Source organism: Xyrauchen texanus, chromosome 12 (assembly GCF_025860055.1).
Source record: "Xyrauchen texanus isolate HMW12.3.18 chromosome 12, RBS_HiC_50CHRs, whole genome shotgun sequence".
In the NCBI taxonomy this organism is placed as follows: domain Eukaryota; kingdom Metazoa; phylum Chordata; class Actinopteri; order Cypriniformes; family Catostomidae; genus Xyrauchen; species Xyrauchen texanus.
In genome coordinates, this window is record NC_068287.1 from 43,417,722 (window position 1) to 43,430,519 (window position 12,798).

General features: G+C 37.5%; 1 protein-coding gene across 1 annotated transcript; it reads right to left on the reverse strand.

The window, feature by feature from the left end:
- Positions 1–731: 731 nt before the first annotated feature.
- nme4 (NME/NM23 nucleoside diphosphate kinase 4) lies at positions 732–8,595 on the reverse strand. The gene is made up of 5 exons (XM_052139195.1): positions 8,381–8,595; positions 4,989–5,119; positions 4,699–4,800; positions 1,636–1,748; positions 732–1,532 (listed from the first exon to the last, which is right to left on the reverse strand). Exons 1-5 carry the CDS (start codon positions 8,514–8,516, stop codon positions 1,412–1,414), a joined length of 603 nt encoding a protein of 200 aa, XP_051995155.1. The 5' UTR covers positions 8,517–8,595; the 3' UTR covers positions 732–1,411.
- Between the last annotated feature and the right edge of the window lie 4,203 nt (positions 8,596–12,798).

Genomic DNA, 12,798 nt, shown 5'->3' on the forward strand with positions numbered 1-12,798 from the left:
GCACTGTAAGTCGCTTTGGATAATGCATAAATGTAAATGTACCCTCTCTGAGGACCAAAAGTTAAGTTTAATGTATTTATAACCCTCTTGCACGGCTCAAAGGCATCAGGACATGTTATTACCCACGTAAGTGCATGTTGACGTGCCAGCACTGACACAAGTGTTTTATCATTGTATGTGCAAACTCCCATCTGCACATTGCTTGAAACAATAACATCTATAAAAATGGCACCAAGATCTCTAGATTCAGCTCTGAAACCTCATCAGGGAAACAAGTTCATATACCAAGAGTCTTAAATGTATATACTTTGTCCCAAACAGCGCTCCAGATTCTCATGAGAATGTTAGGCACAGAAAGCACAAACCATAACAAAATATTTACAAGGATAGAGAACGAGCATGAAGTAATCATCTCTCTCTCTCTCTCACACACACACACACACACACACACACACCATATAAGGCTTGTGTCTGGTAACATGTATACAACACAGGAATGCATGGAGTCTTAATACAATGATAATGCCATATAATCTGGTTTCACGAATGTGAAAGTATATGATTAAATTCTGTATAATCAATATTGATGTATAATATCAAGCAGAAGTATAAAATATAGGAATGTCTCTAGCCACTTGCATCAAACTACAATATTTTATGATGTCTATGACATCTCATGACATATTACAAAAGCTCACTGATCGAGTAAAAACACAAAATAATACACAAGCCACAAAACCGTTTTATTAAAGAGATTTATTCCAATATTACACACAGTCATTAATAGTTCTAATGTTTCTAACACCAACAAGTCCCAAGTGTGCATTAGGGAAATGTTGATGACATCTGCTAAAATGCATGTAGTAATTTAATATAATATATTTGTTTAAAAAGGCACTTTTTATAATTAGAAAAGGAAGAGCAATGCAATCATCATTAATAAAGGCACTGAGGTCGTTACATTGGTCACCATTGTGTGTGTGTGTGTGTGTGTGTGTGTGTGTGTGTGTGTGTGTGTGGACATTCAGTCATTTCTGATGAATAAAAGATTAACATCAAAATAACATTTCAGTAAATTCATCATTTCTGACTAGTACTTGTGCGTCAAAGAAAAAAACAAGACTTTGGCCTACAGTACATAAAAAACATTCTCAACAGTTTTTCTAATATATGAACTATTATATAAAATACAGCAGTTCAATCTATTTACATTAAATCACTTGAAATGATGAGAAATATTATTTGTATGTATATAAATAATATTATCTTTAACATCTGTTGACCTACAGTCAGAAACGGTTTGCAAAGGAGTATGCCTTTGCTTTAGAAAATGGTCACCCTGCATCTCCAGCCGAGCGCGGTAGTTAAACGTGCCTAGATGTCACACTTTTACGAAATATTATTTTCGGTCTCATAGATGGTAAATGTTTTTATGATCACACCCCTCCCAGTCAATCAGCTCGGAGCGCTGGAACCACAGCGAGATCTCCTTCTCTGCACCTTCAACAGAATCCGATGCATGGACGACATTCCTAAACGTGAATTCAACAAATATGATCGTTCAATCCTATCCTTCGTGCTACTGCACCAATAAAATGGATCAAACTGAGAATCTGAAATCGTGTGTGTAAATACCTGCTGATATGAACGCTGAAATCTCCCCTGATCGTTCCAGGTGCAGCTTTAGCGGGGTCCGTGTCGCCCACCAGCATGCGTGATGACCTCACAACATTATGCCCCTCCCACACCTGCAAACAAACAAATACTTAATGATATTATGCGAGTTTGCAATGCTGTCTTTTATTGATGGTTGGAGAACACTTCCTCTTTTCTGGTCTGTTCAGAACAGTTGAGGTTAAAGGAAGGGCACTTCTAATTTTAAAGGAGGAAAATTAGAGTTGCTCTGTTTAGAATAGGCTGCAATAGCAATGCCCTGTCCCAGTACCTCCACTTGCGATTTTGGGCATGCCTAATTACCCACTTGTCTTATTTATTTCCTGTGTTTGGCCTCAGTGTGCAAGTAGACTGTTGGGACACCCAAAGACTTAAATATGTTGGTCTCTGTTGTAGACAGCTCTTTTTGATGTTGCATTCAGAAGACTGATTGTTGTTGTTACTGGTAACATTTATAGCCTACTTAATGCAATTTATATTTTAAAAACCACATTTACGGTTTACTTAAATCGTATCCTGTATGTCACACTGGCTCAAATGACCAAAATCACCAGCAGTGTTAGGCAAAACAAAATGAGGTGATTATTAGGCGAGAAGGATAACAAAGAGGTTTACATACATACATATATATATATATTATTATTATACACATACACATAAATATTAAGTAATAATGATGCTAAGTCAAGTCATCCCAACCAGTTGTGAACGTCCCTTGACGCCATCATGGCAAAAATACAGCGATCGCTTGGGTAGGCAGGGTGTGGGCTCCTGAACGTGATGAACTCTGGGATACACTTAGCCTGAAAGACCGCTCCGGAGCAGTATTCGGGCTAGTGTGGATTTAGTGTAGGTTAAGTGCACAGAGCTTTGGCATGTTTCAGACATGCAGCAGTCTCGAGCACTTACTCGGTGCTGCGTGTACACCAACATAAGTATCAAGACCACAAGTGTGGATATTGGGACAGTGCACAGGGGTAGTATGCTATTCTACCGTTTGCCACTAGCATACTAGGCAGAAAAAGTAGCATGCTATGGTCCATGTTCAGAATAGCATACTACCATGCTTCTCTATTTCTACCTAGTCTGCTGTTGTTTATGGCCATGTTTAGAATAGCATACTACAGTACATTTACTATTTCTGCCTGGTAAAGTAGTATGCTACTGGCTTAAGCCCAAAGTATACTTTGACTGTGCGCAGATGCCGAGTGTTTGCTTCTGACCAAAGGCTAGCCTTACAAAAGTATACTCCATATGATTGTGCATGCATACACAGGCGGTTGGCGCATGCATGCTACGACTGCTATGAGACACTGGACTATTTCTCCTCAGGAGTTTAGACACATAAATGTCTTTATATTCCTTCAGAGAAGAGTTATACAAATGCAGGTATCTCCTGACATCTTCACAAGACTGTTTGTTGTTTACTGGCAAATACATCTTTTTTATGGTGCTTTTTTTGTGACAGTAATGACTCAACGGTGAATGTTGCCATCGTGGACCAACATATTAGTGCAAATAATTCCAGGTGCATACTGCACGTTCAGAGATACGCAGTTAGAAATATCTGGCTGCATAAGTTCAGTGCTTTAGCACTCTGCTGATGCCGAAATTTCCATCACACATCATGTACACAGACATCAAGTGTTCACATCTGACCGGAGTATACGTTGGGCTTCAGCCAATATCATACTAATGTACTAGGCAGAAATAGTAAATGTATAATACTACTAGGCAGAACACTACTAGGCAGAACACGGCAATCGTATGTTAGTATGCTATTCTGAACTTAGCCGCAGCCAACATCATACTACCATACTAAGCAGAACACGGCAATCCTATGTTAGTATGCTATTCTGAACTTAGCCGCAGCCAACATCATACTACCATACTAGGCAGAACACGGCAATCCTATGTTAGTATGCTATTCTGAACTTAGCCGCAGCCAACATCATACTACCATACTAAGCAGAACACAGTAGTAGTATGTTAGTATGCTATTCTGAACTTAGCTGCAGCCAACATCATACTACCATACTAGGCAGAACACGGCAATCCTATGTTAGTATGCTATTCTGAACTTAGCCGCAGCCATAATATTAAGCAGAAATAGCCAGAATAGTAAGGTAGTATACTATTCTGGGGCCGGTTGCATAAAACTGTTTTAGACTAGTCTTACTAGTTAGTCGTCTAAAATGTTGGTCTTAATTTTTTCAGTCAGTTGCATAAAAACTTAGATCAGTCTAATTAAAGACCTCAGGCTAACTTTTGTTTACATTCCATTTTGCCACTGAAAATAACCATCAGCTGAGCCAGTGGGGGCTGAAAGGGGCTTGAGTTGAGACTTGGTTGAAGACTTTGACTTCAAAAATGGTAACAAAATGTTGTGTTTTTAATTATTTGGGTTAAATCACTAAATGTTTTCATTAAAATACATTTGGAAGCATTGTAGTCCTCTAATAAGCAAATATTCTCAGCGAATAAAAAAATGAATTGTGTCCACTGTCGGCCATTTTTTTTAAGCTGTTCAGTGTCTTATTTTTTCCACAATGCAATGCAAATTAGACTGTCTTACTAAAGACAACTGTGAGCTTGTTTTATGCAACAGGCTTTCTATGGCGTCTTTAGCTAGTCAAACTAATTGTTAGATGCAGTCTTAAGTTAATAGCTATGTTTATGCAACCGGCCCCTGAACTAGTCTTAGCCAGTGTTTCAACTCAATTTCACAGCTTTTTGATTGGTCCTCACCAGATTTTCATGCACAGCAGCAGCAAGATATTGACATGTTTCCTTCACTCTCTGATGAATGTATAATGATATTAAATGATCAGAAAGTTTAGCCATCACAGAGTCTGCTTTAAATGAATAATTAAGTGCTGCGGAGTGTCAGATACTGTATGTATATATGCATTTATATGTACGTCGTCCAGTGAAAAGCATTGTATGTTATATGTGGTGGGCTTTTCATTCTCAAAATGTGTCCCCCCTCTGAAATTCTGAATGCCCCCCCCCCTTCCTCCTCACCATAGCGACTATGGGGCCAGAGGTCATGTAGTGGAGCAGACTAGAGTAGAAGGGTTTCTTCTGTAGTAAGACATAATGCTGAGCTAACAACTCCTCAGGAGCCTGAAAAATATACAGAAACACACAAACTGCATCCTAAATACACCGTAAAATCAATAATGCAGACATGACGGGAACACACCATGTCATACACTTATAACAGAAGGAATTGCATAAATCTCCACGTGCTACACAAACAAATACAGACAGACAAGAATAGAAAATATAAATAAAACGACCATGTCACTCACCTGCAGCATCTTCAAACCCACCAATCGGAAACCTCGCTGCTCAAAGCGCTTGACGACTTCACCAATCAGACGCCTCTGCACTCCATCTGGCTTGATGGCTACCAAAGTCCGTTCATTTATCCCAGAAAAATCTAAACGTACATTTTAAAAGAAAGACATTTAAAGACACAGATATGGGAGTTTTGGAATGAATATCAGATCAACAGAATGGGGACGACCAACTTTCTTTTCCTGATTCATCAAACGTGTGTTGCAAGACAAACAGTGCCATCTATTGCTCAAGTGTGTAACATGTACATAAAAGATCCCACTCTTCCTTAAAACTGAAAAGAGAACGTGGATACTTTAAATCCTCATTGCATTAGATGACAAAAAGTAAAGTGTCACATTTTTGTGGACAGAGTAATAATAAAAGTGATTGATAAATGGATTGATTACTGATATGAAAACATTTAAGCTCTGGTTTATTACTAGATCTCATAAAATGCTTTTGTTCTAGATATATCAAGCAATGGCAGGATACACATGCATGCTCACCCATTCCTAACAACTTTAAAGAATAATTCCTGCAAACGTGACGGACACATGATCCCTTTACAGTCATTACTTGAAGCCTGATCAAATTACGGCCGTTCTACACCAAACCAATGCTCATGTGATATCGATTTGACCCCCACACTTTGCCAAGATGCATTCAATAAAAAGATCCTATTGGCTGTGTGGCAGACCAATCACGTTACACTGGCAAGAGGAGGGCATTTTCAGGTGACCTGCACTTTTGAGACCAGATTTACTCGGTGAGAGAATAACTCTGTACTATGGTCAAATTTAGGGCATAGTTCAAATCATACAATAGCTGTCTGGGACTGTAAACACATGCTGCTTTACATACTGAAAGAATATTATATACATATATATATATATATATAAAAAAATATTAAGTAAATTCTACATTTGTACTCAAACATGTACAAATGCTCCAGCTTAAGCAAATATTATTAATGATTGTTATCTTTACAATGCGTCATCATGTAATAATCCTAAAGTAGAAAGCCTTGTCATATGTATTTGCGAATTTGAGAACATTTTACAGGCATATAAAGTAAAGCTGGTGTTCCCAGCATACAATGGGCTTAAATAATTAATGAGCATGCACGGTTTCACTGTTGCCAGCTGATTTACACAGTTATTATTGTTGATTTGCATTTTTACTTTTATTTTGTGAAGTTTGAAATACATTTTTACCCTTTACCCATTCTTGACAAAACAAATCCTACATAGCACATATTAACTTCTCTGTGGATGACTTCCGATTATCATGTGGAACATGACCAAGTATGTTAAATTAAAAAGCATTGAAGCATGCTAGTACAATTTTAAAAGCATGGATTAAAGGTGCACTCAGTAATGTTTTGCTGAATGGCTAATGGTGCGTTCACATACAACGCGAAGAAAATTTTCGCCTTGCATTGCTCGAGCGAGTTTGACCGCTGGATTATAAATGCGTGTTTAAACCTGCGACGAGTATTCCCCCTTCTCTTCCGGAAAAGGACAGGAGGAGGGGCTTCTACGACTTGGTTCATAGTAAAGTACAACCAATAGCTGGAATCAAGTAGTCGCGCATATTTTCAGAACTTACTAAGAAGTCCAACTTCCTCGCTCACTTTCCTCCAAGCGATGTCTTTTTTCGTCCGGTCCCTGTACATGTATGACGTTGTGTCATACAACTCCGGGTGCCCACAAACCGCTACAACAATTTTATTCATCCATTTTTCCAGATTTCTTCTGCCACTACGTCAGTGACATCCGGACAATCTCGATTCTGGTGGGCTTTCGCGACAACACGTCATGAGGATCTCTCGCTCGAGTTGAAAAATTTCAACTTGCGCGAATTTAGCCATTTTGCGTATTCGATTCGTGGCATTTGCTTCATTCGTGCCGCCAGTCTATTCACATCTTTGCATCGACTTTGTATGCAATCATGCCACGCGAAACGCTCGCTTCACGTTGTGTGAACGCACCATTACACGGACAGCTAGCTGCCTGGATGCTACATCGTTCAAACACTGTAGTTTTAAGTTAGAAATGCCATTGTAGAAATTCACGATGCGCAGTAAACCAGGATTAGTTTAATCCATGAATGAAAATATCAAATAACAGGGCAGTGACTAGTAATAGGTCTGGTCATGTGATCGCCCCTGAGGCGCCCCTGCCCCATGTAGAACAAGACAACTTTAATGTGGTTACTGATGTGACTGGAGTCTTCCTTTCACACGAGTGCATTTTGAGTGATTTTATACATGCATTTCAAAATTGCAATTTATTTCTTTAGAAGTAAAACTTTTTAAACGAGGAAAGAAAATACAGAGTGCACCTTTAATTAATAACACAACAAGGGCCGATCCCATGGGTGCTCATAATGGCCGGTCACCTACGGGAAACCACGAGATATTTCCCCTTAATTTTCTCCATAGGCATTTCAAATATATATATATATAACTTTCAGGTTATATGTGGACAGATCTGATTTGCAGTCGCTTTTGCTGGCACGTCCACGTTAGTTCTCAATGTAACGATGCAAACTTGCACAGAGTTTATGGATGTTTTTCATGAGGGCGGTTTCCAAATATTAACACATTCTTCACAGAAACCTGCTTAAAAAAAAAAAAAAAAAAAATGGAAGAGGTGGGTGTTGGTCATTAGGGCACCCACCGGAAGAAACATAAATCGGCGCCTATGGATAATACCATGTTGCTTTTGGGTAACATGCGGTGAAAATGGGTTTTTCCCCTTTCAATTCTGCCATGATTTGTGACTCAGAAAACCATTAAACTGGAGTTATGACCTGTTAAAATAAGAAGCCACACATCTATATCAATTAATGTTTAAAGTCAGACATGCACTTATACAAGCTTGTGCCTAATTTGATGTGGTCACCTCTCAATAACACAATCAACTAACCACATGAGTACAAGAGCGTAGATTTGGCTTGAACATTGGGGGAGATTTTACAAGTTCCCATTGATCATTGTATAAATATTGGTGTGCTTGTACTTGCTTGTTTTGATTATTGGAGGGGAGGGGTGTTACCTCCCCCATCACCCATTGAATCTACGCCCCTGCCTGAAGACAAATTGAGCTCATGTAAAACATATTAAAAAGAACACATGCTCTTTAACACTATTATGAGAGGTAATAGTAAAACATTCAACAAAAGGTAACAAAAGTTTGCAAATTTCAATTCTAAATTCTGATTCTGAATGTATACTTATACAAATTAAGGCTAGCTTTTACATTTTGTTCAGATTTAGATACTGTTTGGGGTGTTTTTTCAGCTATTTGTCACATAGGTTAGACTAGAAATACATACAGATAAATGTAAACAAACAGACCTGTTTTACTGCTGTAGCACCGCGCGTGTCCGTACCGCCAAGCGCACGACAGATTTGCACGAGTAGAACTCCACGTGGCATCTCGCGCTGCATGGACGCAGAGAGCACGCGCCAAATTCACTCCCATCATCTTCATTCGCCAGGTGAAGTTATTGCTGGAAAAACTCAACCGAAGAAAACGCTACTCCAAACGCAGGATGCTCCGATGCTTTTTAACTCCCAGACAGTTATATACAAATACACACGAGGTCATTCACCTGACAGGTCGAAGTCAAGCGTCCAATCTCGAGTGGGAATGACACTAGCGTGTATGTGATGGGTAAACGAGACTTGTAAATTGTAGGGACATTGCTGACCATCACGTGCGCCAAGATAACCTCTTAATTAACACCATTTCCTGTTTGGATATCCATTAGTGTCCTAGATAACACACAGAGTTATCTAAACGAGAACATTCAGTACACTTCTTTTGTATTACTGACCCTTTATGAACATAGGCCACAATAAAATGTGAGAACGCTTTTATAATATTTTAAAAACAAAATAATGTGTAATTCGTACTATTCTAAAAGTTCATAAATTTTACAGAATTACCCTTATCCTTAATATAAGCTAATATATACGGGCGTAGATTCCAGGGGGGATGGGGGGAAGGTAACCCCTAGTTATCAAAACAAGCATACTATATATTATTATTTTTATTTATTTATTTATTTATTTTTGGGGGAATCCCGAATGAGATGTTGTCAAATATTTTGTTTAACTTCTGGGAAAAATTTTCAGGCCAAAATTTTTGTGGCCAAAAGTGAAGCGAGGTCCAAACACACGTACGCACATACAAATCAATGACTGGCGGTGGAACAAAAACAATAAACGTCAGTCTTTAGGGCAGAACAAACAGAGAGAAAGCGTCTGCTTTTGATCATTTTACACAGAGATGATTTAACCAATTAACCAAAAATCAAACTAGACAAATGACAATGTTACAATGACCTTTAATAAATGCAATTCCATAATAGATGATGTACACTATGGACCACTAGAGGTCACTGATGGGGAATTAACTAAACTGAATTATGAGGATAAGACATATTTTTCATTAGAGGGAAAGTTCACTCAAAAATGTAAATTCTCTCATCGTTTGAGAAGTGTATAGCTGCAGGCATCACTCAAAACCTCCATTAAATATACAGGGAGCCCCTTACCAAACCCTCTCTAACCTTAACCATGGGTGGAATTGACACCCCCATCTGTAGATATGCCTACTAATGTACTCACCCTCATGCCATCCCAGATGTGTATGACTTTATTTCTTCTGCTAATCACAAAGATTTTTAGGAGAATATCTCAGCTCTGTAGGTCCATACAATGCAAGTGAATGGTGGAAGGTCCAAAAAGCACATAAAGGCAGCATAAAAGTAATCCATAAGACTCCAGTGGTTAAATCCATGTCTTCAGAAGTGACATGATAGGTGTGGGTTAGAAACAGATCAATGTCAAGTGCTTTTTTTACTATATATCTCCATTTAAAATTCTACTTTCTTCTTCTTTTGTTTTTGGCGAGTTGCTTTCTTCGTGCATATCGCCACCTACAGGGCAGGGAGGAGAATTTCTACCAATTCCAAAAACCAAAACGAATTAATGCATGGACATTAACGGTTAGGTTCATCATTATTAACTTACCTTCATATTGTTCTTAACCTGTATGACTTTATTTCATGGAACACAAAAGCTGCTGGGGCCGTCAAGCTCCAAAATGATAAAACGTCCCTAGAAAGTGACATAAAAGTGGCCAAAACATGCATATACCAAGTCTTCTGACAACATATAATAGTGATCGTGTAAGGGACAGATACATGGATTGACCTAGCGAGTTCTCGAACGAGAAAAATAGAGATGTTGTAACTTTTGAATGAATTGGCTGAATTCAGTTCACAAAACCAGGCTGAATTATTTGCTCACAAGTTAGACTGATCCGGATCTTGATTTCCAGTCGCAGAGTATTGTCCGTCATTAACAGGATAGAGAAATGTAGGAATACAGGTAGAACGTGAGCAATCTAGTTATTGGCATGCAGACTCATTACAATCAAGTCTTTATTGTCACAGTATTTCATTTGTACAAGTATGGGTTGCGTAAATAAAACCTTTTTTTATTATTTATTTCATTTATTTATGTATTCTCTTTTCATGGTAATGCAACACGAAATGCCACAACAGCAATTTAACCAATCCAACAAACACAACAAAAATACATTCCATGACAAAAAGAACAGGAGTAGACCCTCCTACCCCATTCTTATAATAAAAAAATGTACAAATCAGATGACCTCACCGACATGACAAAAGATAACAACAACAACAAAAAATAACAAAACAGCCCAGACCAGATAATCTACTTTCAATTTTAACAATTTTCCTTTTTTTTTTTTTTTTTTTATTTATTTTTTATTATTAATTCTGCTTACACAAAACTAAACAAACAAACAAAAACAACAATGATGGAATGATGACAACGAGACCATTGTTGTTGTAATTTTATCAATTTTCACAATCATCTTTATATAAATTAAGTATCTTCTGTTTATACTTGTATTTAAATTGGAGAATGTTTGAACAACATTTTAGATCATTTTCTAAGAAATTCCATCTTTTCACACCAGAAACCTGAAACACACATTTGTTTGAGGGTATTTCTAGCAAAAGGGTGTTTAAAGTCTTTATTTCTTCTGCTTGTCCCACTATTTACAGTAAAAAGAGTTTGCAGTCCATGCGGTAACAAGCAGTATTTTGCTTTATGAACAACTAATAAAGTTTGTAAAGCAACCAAATCCTTCAGTTTGAGTAGTCCTGACTCCAGAAACAGTCCTGTAGTATGTTCTCTTGGAGCAACTCCATTAATTATTCTTATGGCTCTTTTTTGCAAAATAAATAAGGGCATTAAATTAGTGAAATAAGAATTACCCCATATCTCCAAACAATACATCAAATATGGCAAAATAAAGGAACAATATAGGATTCTCATTGCCTTATAATTTAACATAAACTTTACTTTACTCAAAACGGCAATGTTTTTACAAATTGTATTTCTTACATAAGATATATGTGACTTCCATTTAAATTTTTCATCAATGAGTACTCCTAAAAACCTAAATTCTGACACTCTCTCAATAATTATTCTATTTAAAGTCAAACAAAGATTTACAGGGCATTTTTGATTTGTAAATAACATAAATTTTGTTTTACTTAAATTTAACGACAGTTTATTTTTATAAAACCATTTCTGAAGTAGAACCAATTCTTGTTCAATAGTTTTAATTTATATTTTGATGTTCTTTCCGCAAAAAGAACAAAACGTAAAATCTTTGATTCATCACAGAGATCATTAATATATAAAGTAAATAATTTTGGCCCCAGCACAGAGCCTTGAGGGACTCCACACTGTATTATTTCCAACTTAGATTCATGGCCTATATACTCTACATATTGTTGTCTATTTTCTAAGTAACTAATAATCCAGTTTAATACTACACCTCTAATTCCATATATCTGTAATTTAGATATCAATATACCATGATCAAGAGTGTTGAAGGCCTTTTTAAGGTCAATAAAAACACCAACTGTGTGATTTTTATTCTCCAATTCTGTGGTAATGTCTTCTGTGATTTTCATCAAAGCCATAGCTGTTGAGCGGGTGCTTCGAAACCCAAACTGATTATCATGAATCACAGAATGTTTTTCATGAAATTACATTTACATTTATGCATTTGGCAGACGCTTTTATCCAAAGCGACTTACAGTGCACTTATTACAGGGACAATCCCCCCGGAGCAACCTGGAGTTAAGGGCCTTGCTCAAGGGCCCAACAGTGGCATCTTGGTGGTGCTGGGGCTTGAACCCCCAACCTTCTGGTCAGTAACCCTGAGCCTCAACCACTGAGCCACCACTGCCCCATCCCCCAATTAATCCACCACTTGAGCCACCACTGCCCCACTGCCCCATCCCCCAATTGAGCCACCACTGCCCCACTGCCCCAATTAATCCAATTTTTTAATAAAAAGCTTCTCCAGAATTTTTGAAAATTGTGAAAGCAAAGATATAGGCCTATAATTTGTGAGACTATGCCTATCACCAGATTTAAAAGGGGAATAATTTTAGCCACCTTCATTTTATCTGGAAAGAAACCTGTATTAAAAGACAAATTGATTATATATTTTAATGGTCTACTAATGCAACTTATAGTTTCTTTAACAATATACATATCTAAGCCATCACTATCGCATGAATGTTTACTTTTTAATTTAGAGACAATAGAAATAATTTCACTCTCACTAACTTCATCAACAAAAGAGATTGCATGACTATGCTTTCACCTGTCCAGCTTTTATTTTCATTATGTAGTGGTATAGTTTTGGCAAG

Bases quoted from the DNA above. Each gene is read 5' to 3' on its own strand.
- nme4 (XM_052139195.1), bottom strand. From the start codon at position 8,516: ATGAAGATGATGGGAGTGAATTTGGCGCGTGCTCTCTGCGTCCATGCA. The intron at 5,120-8,380 runs GTCTGTTTGTTT...ATGTACGTTTAG, and splicing joins GTGCTACAGCAGTAAAACAG to ATTTTTCTGGGATAAATGAA. The intron at 1,533-1,635 runs GTATTTACACAC...ATTCACGTTTAG, and splicing joins TTCAGCGTTCATATCAGCAG to GAATGTCGTCCATGCATCGG.